The 22490-nt window shown below is 37.8% G+C and overlaps 1 protein-coding gene across 4 annotated transcripts in view; it reads left to right on the plus strand.

The window, feature by feature from the left end:
- Cltcl1 (clathrin heavy chain like 1) overlaps nucleotides 1-22490 on the plus strand; it is a 118816-nt gene that overhangs the window by 52770 nt on the left and 43556 nt on the right. For 3 of the 4 annotated variants that reach the window (XM_076859710.1, XM_076859788.1, XM_076859940.1), the window contains exons 6-16: nucleotides 6677-6850; nucleotides 7559-7756; nucleotides 8714-8914; nucleotides 9002-9154; nucleotides 9749-9871; nucleotides 11594-11731; nucleotides 17838-18002; nucleotides 18516-18696; nucleotides 19444-19607; nucleotides 21175-21300; nucleotides 21962-22104. In XM_076859710.1, coding sequence (XP_076715825.1) covers nucleotides 6677-6850; nucleotides 7559-7756; nucleotides 8714-8914; nucleotides 9002-9154; nucleotides 9749-9871; nucleotides 11594-11731; nucleotides 17838-18002; nucleotides 18516-18696; nucleotides 19444-19607; nucleotides 21175-21300; nucleotides 21962-22104 — 1766 coding nt within the window. The remainder of the gene's footprint in view (nucleotides 1-6676; nucleotides 6851-7558; nucleotides 7757-8713; nucleotides 8915-9001; nucleotides 9155-9748; nucleotides 9872-11593; nucleotides 11732-17837; nucleotides 18003-18515; nucleotides 18697-19443; nucleotides 19608-21174; nucleotides 21301-21961; nucleotides 22105-22490) is intronic. The other variant, XM_076859866.1, reaches the window with a different exon arrangement.

The raw sequence follows: 22490 nt of genomic DNA on the forward strand, positions 1-22490 counted from the left end.
GCCAAATCCTGGAAGCCTACAGGACCCCAAAAATCCAAAACCATAATAGACCAACTCCAAGACACATAATTATGAAGATAGCTAACATACAGGATAAGGAGAGAATATTAAAAGCTACGAGAGAAAGGAGACAGATTACATTCAGGGGTAAACCAATTAGGTTAACGACTGATTTTTCATCACAGACTTTGAAAGTGAGAAGATCCTGGAACAACGTATTTCAAACTCTGAAAAATAATGGATTCCAACCAAGAATACTGTATCCAGCAAAACTAAGCTTCAGATTTGACAATGAAATTAAAATCTTTAACGATAAACAAAAGCTAAAAGAATTCGCAGCCAGAAAACCAGCACTGCAAAGCATTTTGAGCAAAATACTACAAGAAGAGGAATTGAAAAGTAGCGCCCAAAACTAACAGTGGGAGGTATCTCAGTAAAGGGGGAGAAAAATAACCAAAGAGGGAAAACTAGCCAAACTAAAATAAATAAATAAACATGACTGGAAGTACAAACCATATTTCAATTGTAACCTTAAATGTTAATGGCTTAAATTCACCAATCAAGAGACATAGGCTAGTAACCTGGATTAAAAAAAAAATCCAACAATACACTGCCTTCAGGAGACTCATATGATAGGAAAAGACATACACAGGCTGAAGGTGAAAGGTTGGGAAAAATCATACCACTCACATGGCCCTCGGAAGCAAGCAGGAGTGGCCATACTCATATCGAATAAAATCAACTTCAAACCTAAGGTAATCAAAAGGGATAAAGAAGGACACTATATACTATTAAAAGGAACCATCCACCATCAAGACATAACAATTATCAATTTGTATGCACCAAACAATGGAGCTGCAACGTTCATAAAACAAACTCTCCTCAAGTTCAAGAGTCAAATAGAGCACAACACAATAATTATGGGGGATTTCAACACACCGCTCTCGCCATTGGACAGATCCTCTAGACAAAAGCTGAACAAAGAAACTATAAAACTCAATAACGCAATCAATAACCTAGACTTAACTGACATATATAGAATATATCTACCATCATCAAGTGGATACACATTCTTCTCAGCAGCACATGGATCCTACTCAAAGATAGACTATATATTATGCCATAGGGCGACTCTCAGTAAATATAAAGGTGTGGAGATAATACCATGCACCATATCTGACCATAATGGAATGAAACTGGAAATCAATGATAAAAGAAGGAAGGAAAAATCCTACATCACCTGGAAAATGAACAATATGTTACTGAATGATCAATGGGTTACAGAAGATATAAAGGAGGAAATCAAAAAATTCTTAGAGATAAATGACAATACAGCCACAACATACCGGAATCTATGGGACACAATGAAAGCAGTTTTAAGAGGGAAATTCATTTCCTGGAGTTCATTCCTCAAAAAAAGAAAAAACCAACAAATAAATGAACTCACACTACATCTTAAAACCCTAGAAAAGGAAGAGCAAAACAACAGCAAAGGTAGTAGAAGACAAGAAATAATTAAAATCAGAGCGGAAATCAACGAAATTGAAACAAAAAAAAACCATTGAAAAAATTGATAAAACTAAAAGTTGGTTCTTTGAAAAAATAAATAAGATCGACAGACCCTTAGCTGTGCTAACGAAGAGAAGAAGAGAGAGAACTCAAATTACTAACATACGGGATGAAAAAGGCAGTATCACAACAGACACTACAGAAATACAGAAGATAATTAGAAAGTATTTTGAAACCCTATATTCCAATACAATAGAAGATAGTGAAGATATCGATAAATTTCTTAAGTCATATGATCTGCCCAGATTGAGTCAGGAAGACACACACAATTTAACAGACCAATAACAAAGGAAGAAATAGAAGAGGCCATCAAAAGACTACCAACCAAGAAAAGCTCTGGATCGGATGGGTATACAGCAGAGTTTTACAAAACCTTCAAAGAAGAATTAATACCAATACTTTTCAAGCTATTTCAAGAAATAGAAAAAGAAGGAGCTCTTCCAAATTCATTCTATGAGGCCAACATCACCCTGATCCTGAAACCAGACAAAGACACTTCAAAGAAAGAAAACTACAGACAATATCTCTAATGAACTTAGATGCAAAAATTCTCAATAAAATCCTGGCGAATCGAATACAAAAGCATATCAAAAAAATTGTGCACCATGATCAAGTAGGATTCATCCCTGGGATGCAAGGCTGGTTCAATATACGGAAATCAATAAATGTTATTCACCACATCAATAGACTTAAAGATAAGAACCATATGATCATCTCAATAGATGCAGAAAAAGCATTCGACAAAGTACAGCATCCCTTTATGTTCAAAACACTAGAAAAACTAGGGATAACAGGAACTTACCTCAACATTGTAAAAGCTGTATATGCTAAGCCTCAGGCTAGCATCATTCTAAATGGAGAAAAACTGAAAGCATTCCCTCTAAAATCTAGAACTAGACAGGGATGCCCTCTCTCACCACTTCTATTCAATTTAGTTCTTGAAATACTAGCCAGAGCAATTAGACAGACAAAAGAAATTAAAGGCATAAAAATAGGAAAAGAACTTAAATTATCGCTATTTGCGGATGACATGATAATATATTTAACAGACCCAAAAGGGTCTACAAAGAAACTGCTAGAGTTAATAAATGAATTCAGCAAAGTGGCAGGATATGAAATCAACACGTATAAATCAAAGACATTCCTGTATATCAGCAACAAAACTTCTGAAATGGAAATGAGGAAAACCACTCCATTCACAATATCCTCAAAAAAAATAAAATACTTGGGAATCAACCTAACAAAAGAGGTGAAAGATTTATACAATGAAAACTACAGAACCCTAAAGAGAGAGATAGAAGAAGATCTTAGAAGATGAAAAAATGTACCCTGTTCATGGATAGGCAGAACTAACATCATCAAAATGGCGATATTACCCAAAGTTCTCTACAGGTTTAATGCGATGCCAATCAAAATCCCAACAGCATTTCTTGTAGAAATAGATAAAGCAATCATGAAATTCATATGGAATAACAAAAGACCCAGAATGGCAAAAGGAATTCTAAGCAGGAAGTGTGAATCTGGAGGTATAGTGATACCAGAATTCAAACTGTACTACAAAGCAATAGTAACAAAAACAGCGAGATACTGGTACCAAAACAGGCAGGTGGATCAATGGTACAGAATAGAGGACACAGAAACCAATCCACAAAATTACAACTTTCTTATATTTGATAAAGGGGCTAAAAACATGCAATGGAGGAAGGATAGCATCTTCAACAAATGGTGCTGGGAAAATTGGAAATCCATATGCAACAAAATGAAACTGAATCCCTTTCTCTCGCCATGCACAAAAGTTAACTCAAAATGGATCAAAGAGCTTGATATCAAATCAGAGACCCTGCACTTGATAGAAGAAAAAGTTGGCTCCGATCTACATATTGTGGGGTCGGGCTCCAAATTCCTTAATAGGACACCCATAGCACAAGAGTTAATAACAAGAATAAACAAATGGGACTTACTTAAACTAAAAAGTTTTTTCTCAGCAAGAGAAACAATAAGAGAAGTAAATAGGGAGCCTACATCCTGGGAACAAATCTTTACTCCTCACACTTCAGATAGAGCCTTAATATCCAGAATATACAAAGAACTCAAAAAATTAAACAAAAAGATAACAAATAACCCAATCAACAAATGGGCCAAGGACCTGAACAGACACTTCTCAGAGGAGGACATACAATCAATAAGTACATGAAAAAATGCTCACCATCTCTAGCAGTCAGAGAAATGCAAATCAAAACCACCCTAAGATACCATCTCACTCCAGTAAGATTGGCAGCCATTATGAAGTCAAACAACAACAAGTGCTGGTGAGGATGTGGGGAAAAGGGTACTCTTGTACATTGCTGGTGGGACTGCAAATTGGTGCGGCAATATGGAAAGCAGTATGGAGATTCCTGGGAAAGCTGGGAATGGAACCACCATTTGACCCAGCTATCGCCCTCCTCGGACTATTCCCTGAGGACCTTAAAAGAGCATACTATAGGGATACTGCCACATCAATGATCATAGCAGCACAATTCACAATAGCTATACTGTGGAACCAACCTAGATGCCCTTCAATAGATGAATGGATAAAAAAAAATGTGGCATCTATACACAATGGAGTATTATGCAGCACTAAAAAATGACAAAATCATGGAATTTGCAGGGAAATGGATGGTATTAGAGCAGATTATGCTAAATGAAGCTAGCCAATCCTTAAAAAACAAATGCCAAATGTCTTCTTTGATTTAAGGAGAGCAACTAAGAATTGAGCAGGGGGGAAGAGCATGAGAAGAAGATTAACATTAAACTGAGATGAGAGGTGGGAGGGAAAGGGAGAGAGAAGGGAAATTGCATGGAAACGGAAGGAAACCCTCATCGTTATTCGAAATCACATATAAGAGGTTGTGAGGGGAAAGGGGGCAGGAGGGAGAGAACTGAACAACAACAGATGAGGTAGAGAGGGAAGATGGGAGGGGAGGGGAGGGGGGATAGTAGGGGATAGGAAAGGCAGCAGAATACAACAGTCACTAATATGGCATTATGTAAACATTGTGAATGTGTAACTGATGTGATTCTGCAATTTGTATTTGGGGTAAAAATGGAAGTTCATAACTCACTTGAATCAAATGTATGAAAGATGAAAAAAATAAAATAAATTAAATTTAAAAAATAAAATAAAATAAAATTTGCCTCCTGCATAAAAAAAGAAGAAAACAGTCCTCTGTCGATAAACCAACGTGATATAAAATACACCAAAGATCATATTACTTATTATGTAAATAACTTAGATATAAACCTTTGCTGAACAAAACTGGGATCTCAGTATATATGTAAGATGGACATGTCTTAACTATTTCCTTTTATTCTGTTCTAAGATATCTGCTCATATTTATAATCATTTCTATAAGACAGATTTCTAGTAATAGTTTCCTGATAGAAGAATGTAATTGTTCCCCCAAAGTGAAATCAGCTTTTTTCCTGTCTTATAGAAAGATATGTTTTATATCAATTTCCATCAATATCAAATGTAACAGCAAGAATTAAATATCAACTAAAATCCTACCATGACTGATAATTGTAACCACCATTTAAGGTAACTTTATATGCATACATTCATGCAGATATATTCAAATAGACTCCTACAAAAATGGTTTTGTACTAGCCTTGCTGCTTTATGACTCTCTCTCTCTCTCACACTATATTAAAGATAGCTCTATGTCAGTAAAATCACATTTATTTTATTGTTTGGGTAACCTGTTCTATGCATGTGCTGTGCCTCTCTCAAATTGTCCCACTGATGTGTATTTAGATTTACTGTAATCACTTCAAGGAACATTGCAGTTCATACATCTTTATTCATTAGTCAGAAAGTCTGAGGATAGATTCTTAGACATAAAAGTATATGTCAGAGGCATATACATGTCAGCAGCTCTCATGACCATGCTGATTATTTCTTCTGCCAGTGCTGCCCTTTACAGCTGGACAGTGTCCAGTGATTTTCTTATTCTTCCCTTGGTTTCTGTCCAGGCAGAATGGGTTTCTCATATGCATCTTATTAATTGAATTTTCCTGATCTTTGCATTTTTTTGTCAGTCTTTTATTAAAGTGTCTGGTGGGTTTCAAGTATTTTTCCAAGTCATAACAAAAGGTGGTCGCATATTCCACCTTGTATACATTTTGCATTTTTGGGTGGCTTTACTATCAGATTTTGAAAATAATTCTGTACCCTAAGATGATCACAGTAGCCACACATATTTTTTCTATTACTCTCTTAATTATATTATTTTTATTTAAAATATTTATTTTTTTAGTTATAGGGGGCATAACATCTTTATATTTTATTTTTATGTGGTATTGAGGATCGAACCCAGTTCCTCATGCATGCTAGGCGAGTGCTCTACCACTGAGCCCCAGCCCCAGCCCTTAATAGTATTATTTTTAATTTAAAGTTTTTGGCTCATCTGAGATTTACTTTGACCTAAAGAGTAAGGTAATGATCCAAGTTCTTTACTCTCTCCTCCATCCCCAAATAGCTAACTGGTTATATCAATATCATGTGTTGATTAAAGTATTTGTAGTCCACTACTAGGCTACTTACCATTCTCACACATAATAGATTCTATTTCAAGGTTCTCAATCAAGTTACCTTTTTCTCTGACTCTTCCTATGCTAGTATCATACTTTTAAATAACTTTAAATTTTTAAATAACCTTCAGGTTTTCCTGTGTGTTATTGATGGCATTTGGCAAAGGTTAGTAAGTGGAAATGGAAGGTAGATTGGAAAGTGAAGTCAGTATTAGGGGTCTTTATCCAGAACTTTTCCCTTCTTTTATGAACTTGAAGCTTAATATGGGGTTTGGAAAGAAACTGGGGAAAGAATGTCTCTACCTGAAAGATATATGGAATAGGCTGATTTTCTTTGACCTTTGTTTGAGAGTGATTGGGCAAAATAAACCTAGGTCTCATGGAGAGGAACTTGAAATCCATTTCTCAGGGTTTCGTTACTCCCATTGATGATCTCAGCCATGGAGTCTCTGGGATCCCATTTATCATTCGTGAGCTCTTTTTCTCTTATGTGGCTTTGTTTTTTTCCAACCCATCATACTCTGCCTTCTTACAGATTGGAGCCAAACATGGTGTTATATATTTGATCACAAAGTACGGCTACCTACATATGTATGATTTAGAGTCTGCTGTGTGCATCTACATGAACCGTGTTAGCTCTGACACAATCTTTGTAACTGTTCCACATGAACTAACCTCTGGGATTATTGGTGTCAACAAAAAAGGACAGGTATGTAACTCTGAGGTTTAATTTCCCACCTTTTCCCTTCAGTAAGGACTAGAGCTTTGTGATCAGGTGTAGTTAACTCCTGTTATTAAACTTATACCCATGTCTGCCTTCTCCTTCACATCATCATTTCCTCTCTTCAGCCAACACCATTCCTAACACAACATTGATTCTGAGAGGAGAGCCACTACTTCCTGTGTGAAGCATCTGCCAGTGGAGCAGCAGTTCTAATATGCACCGTGTACATCTTTATACCAAGCACCTGTTAGTTGGAGAAGGTTAAAAAAGCAGATACTATGCTGTTGAAGTTAACCTTTCTGAACCAAAGTTAAAAAGAGAAGAAAATCAATTTTTAAAAAATTACCTTAAAAGAAAAATTGTAAGGAGTACTCATCAGTGAAAATCAAGCAAGTCATTTTGGCATAGATCTGAACACATCATTATGATCAGTGCCTGTATGACTTTACATTTTCATAGTATTTTGAATAGCTGCATAGAATCCCATGTTATCACTTTGCTGGGTGATTCTACTTTGTTACCATTAAGAATCTGGCTCCTTTGCATCTTTTTATGTTAGGACCAAGATCACAAGCATGATCAACATGAGTCTGGGAATTTGGCAAACATTGCAGTGTCATGAGGGAATGTGACAGACTGTGTGTATGGGGCATTCCCCCAGGGGAACTGGTCTCACTTGGTGGGTTCTTATAGGTGCTGTCAGTTTGTGTTGAGGAAGAAAACATTGTGAATTATGCAACCAATGTGCTTCAGAATCCAGACCTGGGTCTGCGTTTGGCTGTTCGTAGTAACCTGCCAGGGGCAGAGGAGTTATTTGTGAGAAAATTCAGTACCTTCTTTGCACAGGGGAACTATGCTGAAGCCGCCAAAGTAGCAGCATCTGCACCAAAGGTAATGAAACTTGAACACTGTATGCCATTCTGAAGTTTTAGGACCCAACCTTGAGGGTAAAATAAAACATGAAAGCATTTCACTACACTATTGGAATATATTAGTGTTATGTTACTGTGCTTTTTGATTATTTTAAATGTTTTACTAATGGCATAGCAGTAATGGAAACAGACAAAATTTTGCTCCACCATTTTATTCTTTATTGTTTTTCTGTTATTGCTGTGTTCATAAATATTTCTTACCCAGAATCTTAGCTCAGGTACAGTTTTGTCTTTTGGTGACTTGAATTTTTCACTGATACTACCTAATCATTAAATATAAAATCATAAAAAATAGGGTAACTATACCTATTTTATTTAGTGACAGTCCTATTCTGGACTTTCTTCACTCTTCTAGAGAATAATAGTTTGGTTTATTTCCTTAGGATACATCTTCCTGGAACTGGATTTACTTCTGAGTAAATAAAGGTTTTCAAGTTACTTCTCCTCTAAAGATTTCTTCCTGTCTTCCAAGTGGATTTGAAGAAACCATTTTATTTTTTAATACCTTTATTTTATTTATTTATTTTTATGTGGTGCTGAGGATGAAACCCAGGCCTCACATGTGCTAGGCAAGTGCTCTACCACTGAGCCACAATTCCAACTCCTAATCAAACCATTTCTAATGGGACTGAAAGTTTTTTAAATTTAAGTGAGTGTAGAACTTCAAGACCAAGTTAGAGGCCTAATTCTCACTGTAGCCTGGTAGGGTACAAGTAAGATCCAAAATGTGACGTATTCCTAGGACTTAGACCCACTCTACTTAGTTATTGATGGAGGTAGAAGCAGTAACTTTAGTAATTTTTGTCCATGTCAAGTCACTGTAGAATTCCATTGGCAAAAATTTGTTTTATATGAGCAAATTGAGTGAAGGGATGCCCTGTGATTACAAATAAGCTATATTTTCATTTGTTATCAGGGAATTCTACGTACCAGTGATACAGTCCAGAAGTTCCAAAGTATACCTGCCCAGCCTGGCCAAGCCTCTCCTTTGCTCCAGTACTTTGGAATCCTGCTTGACCAGGGTCAGCTCAATAAACTTGAATCTTTAGAGCTTTGCCGACCAGTTCTTCAGCAGGGGCGCAAGCAACTCTTAGAGAAGTGGCTGAAAGAAGATAAGGTGAAATCACAACCCCAAAATGAAAAATGGGTTGCAGCTGCCCTGCTTCTCCAATCCTAATGTTGTCTTGTCTTTTGGCATGTACAGCTAGAGTGTTCAGAGGAACTGGGAGATTTGGTCAAAACTGCTGAACCTATACTGGCTCTGAGTGTGTACCTTCGGGCAAATGTACCAAGCAAAGTTATCCAGTGTTTTGCAGAAACAGGCCAATTCCAAAAAACTGTGCTCTATTCCAAAAAGGTAATACATATTTCATCATCACTGCACAGATAATTCATGTGCAGGTGGGTGGTTGCCAATTGTGTCACTTATAAAATGTCTTCTATGTGGGGTGAGTGCTCTGGTATACAACAGTTATCAGTACTGCTGTTAGAATCTGGCATTCATTAATATTAATAATATTTTATTATTCACTTTTTTATTTTCCTGTCTTATTTTACAGTCAGAAGCTTTCTTATAATTTTTATCTTTCTCTTACTACTTCTCCATCCTTCTTCCCCCTGTACCATCTGTGTGTCAAATCAGTGTTTGTGGGGTTTCAGATCCTATCCCTATGTGGTCAAAATTGTCAGCACTTGCTAGTGCTGTGCCTGCACACCAACCTGGGTTACTTCTCTGTGGTCCATGTTGTTTTTTTAGTTAATTGCATCTCATATACATGGGATCAGTTTTCACTTAATTGAACATTTTATTTGGCAAAGGAGTGGTACATATACATGCTAATGTTGATAGTCATTTTTTTATAAACATAAATTCCAAACTAGAGGATAAACTTCTTTTTTTAATGCCTAGCATTTTTACTTACTTTTCCTGTTGGTGTTCCCTCAATTACAGGTTGGTTATATCCCAGACTGGATCTCTTTGCTGAGGAGTGTGATGAGGATCAGTCCAGAACAGGGTCTGCAGTTTTCCCAAATGCTAGTGCAGGATGAGGAGCCATTGGCCAACATTAACCAGGTGAACCTGGGTTGTTTGAGATATTTTAGGACTTTTTGTAGCCATCAAGAAGATTCCCTTTCATTTGGCTTTCTGTTATCACAATTCAGTGATTTTCTTGGTTTGTTCTTATTCTTTTAGTTTAAAAAAAATCTAATGCACTAGGAGAGCTTGTCTTTATTATTTGAATACTTGTCATTCAAGTATTGACAATATTTATTGATTTGTGTGTCAAACTGAGAGGATTTTGTTTCTTTTTGTTGGGATTAGTAATAGGATATGAGGATGTTATTTAAAAATGGTAGCCCTCCATCCCTTATTCCATTCCATTACTACCCTATTATTTCTTTCTGACAAATAACCTGTACAATGGAAAGTGCAGACAAGTCACCTGACTTGCATATTCTGGGTGTCTAATTGCCCTGAGTTTTAGTATAACTTACTTAATATTCAGGTATAAACACATTTCAAATCACCTTCAGTAAAATACATTCAAGAAGTGTGTAATAAAGCAGAACAGTAAAACCAACAACCTGTCTAGAAATGATATGTACAATTATAATTGGATTTGTGCATCTGGGAATCTGCAGATATTTTGGAAATCATGAAATAAGGGGTTTGAGCCAAATTTACTTAGATCTCAATGGGAAAGAAGTGTCTAGTTGAAATCTTGATTACATTTTATATTTTTTAAACTTTTTTAAAAATATAAACTTTTGGGCTGGGGCTGTAGCTGAGTTGGTAGAGTCCTTTCCTGTCACATGTGGGGCCCTGGATTCAATCCTCAGCACCACATAAAAATAAAATTAAAATATTTTGTGCATCTACTATAAAAATATTTATACACACACACACACACACACACACACACACACACACACACACACTTTTTCCAGGCATGGCCATGCATTCTTGTAATCCCAAAGGACTTGGGAAGCTGAGGCAAGAAGATTGCCAAGCAACTTAGTGAGACCCTTTCTCAAAAAAAAAAAAAAAAAATGCTAGGGGATGTTACCTAGTGGTAAAGTGCCTCTGGGTTCATCCCTAATACCGAAAAAAAAAAAAAAATCCAAGTATATATATCTCCTCTTATACTTTAAGTATGAAAAATGTTACACAGTTGCTAAATTTATTACCTATATTTCACCTCTGATTAAGTTTTATTAATTGTTTTAAATTAATATTTGTTTAACTGTAATAAGTGTCTAAGTAAGTGTGCATTTTCCCACTTGTGCCTGAATAACATAATGATGGTGAATGGGCTATACCCCAGGTATTAGCTTCCTTTACAATTTTTAAAAATTTTTTAGTTGTGGATGGACACAATATCTTTGTTTAATTTATTTATTTTTATGTGGTGCTAAGGATTGAATCCCGTGCCTCACTTGCTAGACAAGTGCTCTACCACTGACTAAAATCCCAGCCCCAATTCCTTTACAATTTGATTAACATTATTTGGATCACTTCGGATTCTGGGGGCTCCCATGTATTATAAAGACAACTGCCTTTAATCCACTCTATTAAAATGGCCTGTTGTTGAGTATAACGTAGATGATATAATTTCACAAAATTACCCTTGAGTTAATAATAGCTATGAATTATTTGAATTTCAGAAATATAAGAAAATGCAAAGGAAGGGACTAATCACTGAATTTTTAAATGAGATTCTATCTCAAAAACTGTTTCAATAGGAAAATTAAACAGTTCCTTCTCTGAGTGAAAACATAGCTTGGATCTTTGCAGATTGTGGACGTTTTCATGGAAAACAGTTTAATTCAGCAGTGTACTTCCTTCTTGCTGGACATCTTGAAGAATGATCACCCAGCTGAGGGGCACCTCCAAACCCAGCTGTTGGAAATGAATCTGATCCATGCACCCCAGGCAAGTGACATCTCTAGGCTAGTAACAAGGGGCAGGGTACCTGCTGTGCCTCTGTGTGGGATGTACAGATCTGAGCACAGAGGTTTTGAACTGGGTTACACTTGTTCCAGATGTTTATTTTTATGCTCCTCAGTAGGCAAAAAAACGTTTTCCTCCAAGGTTTTTCAGGAAATCAGGGTACAGAACATTCAAGGAAACAGTTACAACTGGGAATATAATTTCTTCCTTTCTTCCCTTTTTCATTGTGGTAAAATATGCATAACAAAGTTTACCATTTTTAAGTTTTTTTTTAGTTTTATTAATTTTATTTTTTTAAATACACAATAACAGAATGCATTACAGTTCTTATTACACATATAAACCACAATTTTTCATATCTGTTTATATATAAAGTATGTTGACACCCAATTCAAGTCTTTATACATGTACTTTGGATAATGATGTCCATCACATTTCACCGCCCTTGCTAATACCCTGTCCCTCTCATCAGTCTTCCCTATCTAGAATTCATCTAATCCTCTCATGCTCCCCCCACCCTACCCCACTATGAGTCAGCCTCCTTATATCAGAGAAAACACTTGACATTTGTTTTTTGGAGATTGGTTAACTTCACTTAGCATTATCTTCTACAACGCCATCCATTTACCTGCAAATGCCATGATTTTATTCTCTTTTAATGCTGAGTAAAATTCCATTGTGTATATATGTCACATTTTTTTATCTATTCATCCACTGAAGGGCATCTAGGCTGGCTCTACAGTTAGCTATTATGAATTGTGCTGCTATAAACATTGATGTAGCTGTGAACCTGTCGTATGCTGTTTTTACATCCTTTGGGTATAGTCCAAGGAGAGGGATAGCTGGGTCAAATGGTGGTTCCATTCCCAGATTTCCAAGGAATCTCCAAACTGCTTTCCATATTGGCTGTACCAATTTGCAGTCCCACCAGCAATGTATGAGTGTATCTTTTTCCCCACATCCTCGCCAACACTTATTTCTGTTTGCTTTCATAATAGCTGCCATTCTGACTGGAGTGAGATGATATCTTAGAGTAGTTTTTTTAATATTTATTTTTTACTTATAGGTGGATACATATCTTTATTTTATTTTATTTTTTATGAGGTGTTGAGGATCGAACCCAGGGCCTCACGGGTGCTAGGCAAGCACTCTACCTCTGAGCCACAATCCCAGCCCCTTAGAGTAGTTTTGATATGCATTTATCTGATTGCAAGAGATGATGAGCATTTTTTTCATATATTGTCGATTGATTATATATCTTCTGAAGAGTGTCTGTTCAGGTCCTTGGCCCATTTGTCAATTGGGTTATTTGGGTTTTTTGATGCTTAGCTTTGAAAATTTCAGACCAATATCTCTCATGGACATAGATACAAAAATTCTCAATAAAATTCTGGCAAATCTAATACAAAAACATATCAAAAAGATTGTGCACCATGATCAAGTGGGATTCATCCCAGGGATGCAAGGTTGATTCAACATACGAAAATTAATGAAGGTAATTCATCACATCAGTAGACTGAAAGATAAGAATCGTATGATCATCTCAATAGATGCAGAAAAAGCATTTGACAAAATACAGCACCCCTTTATGTTCAAAACACTAGAAAAACTAGGAATAACAGGAACATATCTCAACATCGTAAAGGCTATCTATGCTAAGCCTCAGGCCAACATCATTCCAAATGGAGAAAAATTGAAGGCATTCCCTCTGAAAACTGGAACAAGACAGGGATGTCCTCTTTCACCACTTCTATTCAACATAGTTCTTGAAACCCTGGCCAGAGCAATTAGATTAAAAAAAAATCAAAGGGTTATGTATAGGAAAAGAAGAACTTAAATTAGCATTATTTGCTGACAATATGATTCTATACCTAGAAGACCCAAAAACTCCACCAGAAAACTTCTAGAACTAGTAAATGAATTCAGCAAAGTAGCAGTATATAAAATCAATACCCATAGATCAAAGGCATTTCTGTATATCAGTGACAAAGCCTCTAATAAGGATGAGGAAAACTATTCCATTCACAGTAATCTCAAAAAAAAAATTAAGATACTTGGGAATCAACTTAGTGAAATAAGTGAAAGATCTATACAATGAAAACTACAGAACCCTAAAAGAGAAATCAAAGAAGACCTTAGAAGATGGAAAGATCTACCTTGCTCTTGGAATTAATGTTATCAAAATGACCATACTACCAAAAGCACTATACAGATTTAATGCAATTCTGATCAAAATCCCGATGGTATTCCTCATGGAAATAGTAAAAGCAATCATGAAATTCATCTGTAAAAATAAGAGACCCAGGATAGCTAAAGTAATCCTTAACAGGAAGAGTGAAGCAGGTGACATTGCTATACCAGACCTTAAACTATAATACAGAGCAATAGTAACAAAAACAGCATGGTATTGGCACCAAAACAGACTGATAGACCAGTGATACAGAATAGAGGACACAGAGACTAACCCACAAAATTACAATTATCTTATATTAAGCAAAGGTGCCAAAAACATGCACTGGAGAAAAGATAGCATCTTCAACAAATGATGCTGGGAAAACTGGAAATCCATGTGCAACAAAATGAAATTAAATCCCTATCTCTCACCATGCACAAAACGTAACTCAAAATGTATCAAGGACCTAGGAATTAGACCAGAGACTCTGTGTCTAATAGAAGAAAAAGTAGGTCCCAATCTTCATTATGTGGGATTAGGCCCCAACTTCCTTAATAAGACTCCTATAACACAAGAATTAAAACCAAGAATCAATAAATGGGATGGAATCAAACTAAAAAGTTTCTTCTCAGCAAAAGAAACAATCTGTGAGGTGAACAGAGAGCCCACATCCTGGGAACAAATTTTTACACCTCACAAATCAGATAGAACACTAATCTACCATTTTAGGTTTTTAAATGTGCAATTCAGTGATGTTAAGAAGATTCACAAGTGCTGGATGTGGTGGTACATGTCTGTAATCCCAGCTACTCAGGAGGCTGAGTTAGGAGGATCACAAGTTCAAACCCAGCCTGAGCAAATCAGTGAAACCCTGTCTCAAAATAAAATAAAAAGGGCTGGGACTGGGGATGTGGCTCAAGCAGTAGTGCGCTTGCCTGGCATGCACGCGCCGCTGGATTCGAACCTCAGCACCACATACAAATAAAGATGTTATGTCCGCCAAAAACTAAAAAATAAATATTAAAAAAATTCTCTCTCTCTCTCTCTCTCTCTCTCTCTCTCTCTCTCTCTTTAAATAAAGAAAGAAAGAAAGAAAAATAATAAAAAGGGCTGGGTATGTGCTAAGTTCAGTGCTAAGTTCAGTCCCCAGTACTGAAAAAAAAAAAAAAGAGAGAGAGAACTTCACAAAATTGCACAACCAACATCACTATATATTTTTATCATCCCAAAAGGGAACTGCCCCTAGCAGCCATCATTCTGCTTTCTATCTCTATGAAATTGCCTATTCTATATAGTTCATACAAATGAAATCATAAAATATTTGTCCTTTTGTCTTTTTTCTTTTTAATATTTTATCCATGTTATATCATGTGTTGTAAATTCATTTAAATTCCATTGTTAAGGCTACATAATATATTCCATATTATATGTATACTACATTTTATTTATCCTTTCATCAGTTGATGGACACTGGGTTATTTCCACATTCTGGCTGTTATGAATAATGCTGCTTTGAACGTGAATGTACAAGTATCTCTTCAAGACCTGGCTTTCAATCTTTTTGAATATACTCCTAAATGTGGAATTGCTAGATCATATTGTAATTCTGCATTTAATTTCTTGAGGAACCACTGAGCTGTATTCCAAGAGGCTTCAGCATTTTATATTTCTGTCAGCAACACAAAAGTGTTTCAATTTCTCTGTCCCTTCCAACACTTTTTTCCTTTTATTCATTTATTTTTTAAATAACCACCATCTTAATGGGTGAAGTGGTATATCACTGTGATTGGGGCATCATTTCTTAACCTGAAAGATGGGGGCATATGATCAAATCACATGTATTGCTATTTTTGGTTAAATTTGGAGATAAATGCATAGTGCAGAAATTGAAGATAAATACATGACATAGAGGATTTAATGTAAACCTGTTTGACCAAGGTTGTATGAGAAGTTCACTTTGTTCATTACTTATTTGTCTTCTGATTTGTTTTTCTTTAATAATCACATAATATTTTGAAATTTGGAATTAACATCCTTTGTTTTATTACCTCAGTTTATCCAAATCCACAAGTCAGCTACTAAGTGTATCCATCATATCCCACCTTTAGGAAATAAAATTGGTAATTACTATTTGATGTATTTGAACTCTCATGACTTGGTGATTATGCATAAAGGATTTTAGTAAATAGAAACCAAGCAACACTCAGAAACTCAGCATACAGACCCCAAAGAGTGCCCACACTGTAAGGGATGAGCTGACAACTAGGCATAGTACTAAAGGCTTGGGCCACACTGCTTGAAACAGTGAGGCAGTCTTCTTTGGATGATGAGCACTGGGTGATGCTTTCTGTCTTTGCTTATCTAAGTTCTCTAAACACAGTTTATCTGATAATGGGGAGATATTGAAAAACAAGAGGATAGTTATGCCAAAATAAAAGAAAAAAAAGGATAGAGGGAAGCAGATATCAGATATTCAAAAACTCTCCTCTCAGGACTTGGTTTGATCCTTTATTCTGTAGGAATACAGAGTGTGCATAACCCTCGAGCAGTGTGGTATAGATTGTATGTAGTCACTGTGCATGCATCTAGTCCTCTATTGGGTTTGTGTTCCACATCCTAGAAGGGATGGAAAAGAGTGTGCTGAGCTGCAGGTGAAGGCACCCAGGAGTACAACTTGTCAAGACTAACTACTGGTTAGAAACACTGGTAAGATCACTCAGAAAGGCAACAAAGTTGCTGTGTTGACATATCCATTTTAGTCCAGAGAGTACTAAAAATCTTAAACCTCATCAAAATTCTTTCTAGGTGGCATGTACTATAATCTCAGCTACTCAGGAGGCTGAGGCAGGAAGGTTGCTTAAACCCAAAAGTTCAGGGCCAGCCTGGGAAACATAACAGGACTTCACCTCTTAAACCTCTAATACCTATTCCAAACCATATCTGTAACCCTATCTACATCATCCTCTCCATCCCCCTCTCTCCAGCTCTGACCTCTAATCACTTGACCCTATCCCAACACCAAACCTAAACTATGAAACCTAAACCATTATACTATAACCTTGTAACATATACACTAACCAATAACAACTAGTGCTAACAACAACCCTAATTCCCAAACTATAACCCTAGCCATATCCTATATCCTATACCTTATAACCAACCTAATCTCCCCCCCAACCATATGCAACTCTAATGACCTCATCTTCACCTTCAACCACTCCCAAAACCTAACCAATTACTTCTAACTTCACCCCCAATCTACATCTTGAAATAAAGACCTTATCTCTTTATAAAAAATAATTCCAGGAGTATTTATTGTTTCAAGTTCCACTCCTAATTCTGCCTTTAATTCAATAGAGAAGTCTAGTAAACAAATAGGATTTGTTACTTTCAGATCTAATTCTGACTCATCTGAGAATTAAAAGAAGGTGTGGTAGAATTGAGCCCTTCCACTGATCTTGCTATAGAAAACCCTATAAAAATGTAATTGCTGAACCTAACTACTATGTATAACCATAAAGCTCTAATAAAAAAATGTAATTGCTGAAAAACTGCAACAGGATCCTGGACTAATCCCAATAATAGTGTTTTATGGAGCCTCAGTATTTCTTACATGCCTGACTCCAGCCTATCAGAGGCCTAGCTGTACTTCCAGTCATCTTTTGCACAAGGCTCTATTTTCCCATGTTGCAGAACTAGGCCTGGCTCACAACATGGGAAAATAGAGCCTTGTGCAAAAGATGACTTGAAGGACAGCTAGAGCTCTGATAGGGAACCACTAACACTGCAGCTACCATGGAAGCATGGAAATAAGCACTGGTTCCTGAGGTACACACTACCCTGGGGGTTGATCAGCTGCTGTTTAAAATTTACTGCCATCAATCAGGTTTTCTTACTGAAGTTGATATTTCACAGGTTGCAGATGCCGTCCTTGGAAATCAGATGTTTACACATTATGATCGAATCCGTATTGCCCAGCTTTGTGAGAAGGCAGGCCTCCTGCAACGGGCACTGGAGCACTACAGTGACATCAATGACATCAAGAGGGCTGTAGTCCACACTCATCTTCTCAATCCTGAGGTACAGTGCACCACTGGGGCATTCCCCTTGTTACTGGTGTCTATATGGTCATTCATATCACATGCTCCCAAATGTGTCCTGTGGGTGGTTTGTGGGACCAGGCATGAGCCTGCCTGCCGTGCTTTACTCTATACACAATCCTCACCTACCCATCAACATGTCTGGGGGTCCATGTCATCTTTCTTTCACCCTTGACTTATTCTAATAACAGGAATAATGATAACATTTTAACATTGACAACCTAGCAAGAGTATCTGAATCTTCAGTAAAAACTAAAAGAGCTACTGTGTTCCAATTACAGAATAGTTTTAGAATCAACTGTAGGATATACTAGGATAAACAGTTTAGGTCAGGGCTTTATCCTAAATTTATTCCTTGCTCCCACTTTTTACCATGATAGATAGGTGCTTTTTGGTCTTATTAAGTGAGAATTCTTTACACTTTTGACATTTAGGGTGGGGATGGGAATGATCCAGTTATTTAGTAACATTTACAACTCTTCCTTGTTCTCAGTGGCTTGTCAATTTCTTTGGTTCCTTGTCGGTGGAGGATTCCATGGAGTGTCTACATGCCATGTTGTCTGCTAACATCAGACAGAACCTTCAGCTGTGTGTGCAGGTGGCTTCTAAGTACCATGAACAGCTGGGCACACAGTCCTTGGTAGAGCTTTTTGAATCCTTCAAGAGTTATGAAGGTAAATCATGCAGCCCTGGGCAGACCCTGCCTTATGATGACACCTGTCTTCTTATGTGTTGCTGTTCACTCATGCAATATAGAAGAGTCTTCCTGTAAAGCTAGGCAGGATGCAATTCTGACTGCCTTTACATATTCAGTCAAGAGCAGAATATTACTTTTCTCTCAGGGGTATACTCAACTTATGTAACCTTTTTGGTATTTTCAAAGAAAAAAAGCAAGTTGGTTGGCAGTGGGATGGGAGTACTTATAATTCCCCTAATATCCTTGAAGTCTTTGTAGAACCTTGTATCTCCATGTAGGACAGCCTAGTGCAGAATTCATCTGAAATTCTGTAATTGTGGTTCTGGGTACCAGTTAAAGGGCCTGGTATCTGAGCAGCCCTGACAAGGCAACTCTTTTGTCCTCTTCCAAGTGAAAGCCCACAGTAGAGGGTCCATCACTTTGTGGTGTTACCTTGTTGATTGCAGATGAGGCCTATCTGGTTGTCATCCTTTGCCCTTTTGTGGTAATTTCACCAAAAGAATTCCAGGAAGGGTGGCTTTGTTAGGTTCAGGTTGGAGTCCTGACTAGATGTTTTAGAGAGATGGCAAGGCACACAAACTTTACATAGATGAAGAAGTCTGAGTGGGTCTGAAGAGTCGAGCAGAGTCCTTGTGGGTGGGGTGATCAAGAGAAGGTGAGCAACTGCCAAAGAGAAGACAAATGAATGTAAGGAGGGTAAACATGAAACAGTCTCTATTTATAGGCCTCTTCTACTTCCTGGGCTCAATTGTGAACTTTAGCCAAGACCCAGATGTGCATTTGAAGTACATTCAGGCTGCCTGCAAGACAGGGCAAATCAAGGAGGTGGAGAGAATATGCCGCGAGAGCAGCTACTATAACCCAGATCGGGTGAAGAATTTCCTAAAGGTATGTCCAGGCATGCCTGATAAGCTGCTTTCATGGGTGATAGACCTGGCCAGAAGTCCTAAGAAGTACTAAGCTGAGTTTGTCTTGCCTTTATTCCCTTAGCACCCAGTGACAAATCTCTACTTTATGATGGTCTAATATTCTTAGAGGACTCCACTCATCATTAAGAGAACCCTTTGAAGGAGAAAGAAACTAGAGGCTGTCCAGCTCTAGTTATCCATCATGCAGGTGGCAGGAGTTAATTCATTACTGCATTTTATTTCAGCAGCATCCCAACTTCGCCCCTGTTGGTTATGTGTGGTAAGGCTGCAATAACAAATAGACCAGTCAGTGTTAGAGGCATAAAGAACAATTAGCCAACTGGGCTTGGTGACAATACCTGTAATCCCGGCAACTCAGGAGCTAAGGTAGGAGAATCACAAATTTGAGGCCAGCTTCATCAACTTAGCAAGGCCCTAAGCAACTCAGTGATACCCTGTCAAAAAATTTAAAAAGGTTGGGAATGTCTTTCAGTGGTTAAGCACCTCTGGGTTCAATCCCTTGTGCCGAAAAAAAAAAAAAAAAGAACAAAACAAGAAGCCTATTTCTCATGCAACAGTCCTGGATAGCTGTGAGTTTGAGTGATATGGCTTTCCATGCCACCATCCTTTGAAGGATTGGCATATAACTGTTTTGCCATCTTCTGTACTTTGCCTTGAATGTTGCCTTCCCTGTCAATTGGTGGAAGGGAAGAGTACAGAGTAGTTTCATTGGTGGCTTTTATGGCTAAGTTCTGAAGGTCGCAGGTAACACTTTGGTTCATGTTCCCTTGAAGGAAATGAGGTTATGTGACCTCACCTGAAACTCTAGGGAACCTGGGAAAGGTGATCTAGGTGTGGGTCCAAACAAAGATTAATGTGATTATGGTGGCCTATTGATTCTCCTGATAAACTATTGTTTAGGAACTGAGTGTGAGTGTGTGAACAGCTCCCCCACTACCTCACCCCACTAGGCTGGCATTTCCTTGGGCTGTGACTTTATTGCAGATGAACTATTCTCTTTTGGAGGGGGTGTTTAGGGATGAAATCAAGGACACTTGACCACTTAGCCACATCCCCAGCCCTATTTTTTGTATTTTATTTAGAGACAGGATCTCACTGAGTTGGTGAGGGTAGCTTTGAACTTTCGATCCTCCTGCCTCAGCCTCCCAAGCCACTGGGATTATAGGCATGCGCCACCACATCCAGCAATTGCAAATGAACTATTCTGGTGGGCAGCCTGATCTATGTTGGGTTTCCACATAATGAGCTGCTTGTCTCAACCCAAAAGATGTTTGGATTTGCATAAATTTGGAAAGTTATTGTCAAATTTAGCAGAGATCTCTTGTCTTTAGCCAAATACTATTACCTTCCCCCGACTTGTTTCCCAAAACAAACACTACATTCTCGCAATGTAAATGCCTTAAATGTCAGCCTATCTAGAGCAAAGTTTCCTTATACATTCCCTGCAGGATCACTGTTGCACAGGCTAGGGCTGACTCTGTGGGGTCCCTCACTGCCTGACCTATTCTCTTCTCTCTATCCCTCAGGAGGCTAAGCTCACAGACCAGCTCCCCCTCATCATTGTGTGTGACCGCTTTGACTTTGTGCATGACCTTGTCCTGTATTTATACCACAACAACCTGCAGAAGTACATTGAGATCTACGTTCAGAAGGTACCATTCAGAGGGACACTGCGGACTCCCAGGGTGACACCTAGATGCCTTTAAGCCTCAGACAGTGATAATAGTCTACACCTCAGAGGCTGCCTCTTGACTCCTGAACATTTTTAGAAATTTTACTTTGAGGGGTAGTGTATTAGTTTGCTCAGGCTGCCAGAATAGAGTACCATAGATTGAGCAGCTTAAACAACAGAAATTTATTTATCACAGTTTCTGGAGGCTGAAAGTCCAAGCCCAAGGTATTGGCTGAGTTGGTTTCTAGTAAGGGCTCTTTTCCAGGCCTGCAGATAGCTACCTCAGCACTGCATCCTCACGTGGTCTTTCCTTTGTGCACATGCATTTCTTAAAAGGACACCAGTCCTATTGGATTAGGGCCCCATCCTCAACATTAATTACCTCTTTATTTATTTATTTCTGCCCCCCTAGCTGTACATAGTGTAGAGTTGCACCAGTAGTATAACCATACATGACATTAATTACTCTTTAAAGGCCCTGTCTCCAAATTCAGTCTTAACATGGATAGGGCTTTGACAAATGAACTTTGATGGGACACAGTTCAGTCCAAAACAGGTTTTTGCCACACTCTACAAGTCTTGGGGGGCTTATAGCAATTCTGTTGTCTGCAGTGCTGAACTTGCCACCTTGACTCTTCTAGGTCAACCCTAGCCGACTCCCAGCTGTGGTTGGAGGGCTGCTTGATGTGGATTGTTCTGAAGAAGTAATTAAAAACTTAATCATGGTGGTGAGAGGACAGTTCTCTACTGATGAGCTGGTGGCTGAAGTAGAAAAAAGAAACAGGTAAGGTTTTTTTACTTGGTATCTTCTCTTGCCCCTGGATTCTGGTATTTGTTGTTAAGTCTCTCCTTCTCAAAAATGCCTTATTGGTTGGTCTTTAGTCCCCAATACTATCTCTGTCTCTCTTTTGTGTATACATCTTAGGTGTAGAAGTGAGTTAGTTGCTATTGGTACTGAAGACAATGGGGTAAAACTTTATATTTGGAAGCTAGGTCTGTCTTTATCCCTGGAGCAACCTGAAATAAATAGAGTTAGGGATTGTTTGTTTGTTGTTTCAAGAATCAACCCTCAAGGCTGGGGTTATAGCTCAGTGGTAGAGCACTTGTCTAGCATGTATGAGGCACTGAGTTTGATTCTCAGCACTGCATATAAATAAAGATCCATTGACA

Source organism: Callospermophilus lateralis, chromosome 1 (assembly GCF_048772815.1).
Source record: "Callospermophilus lateralis isolate mCalLat2 chromosome 1, mCalLat2.hap1, whole genome shotgun sequence".
Taxonomy (NCBI): Eukaryota; Metazoa; Chordata; class Mammalia; order Rodentia; family Sciuridae; genus Callospermophilus; species Callospermophilus lateralis.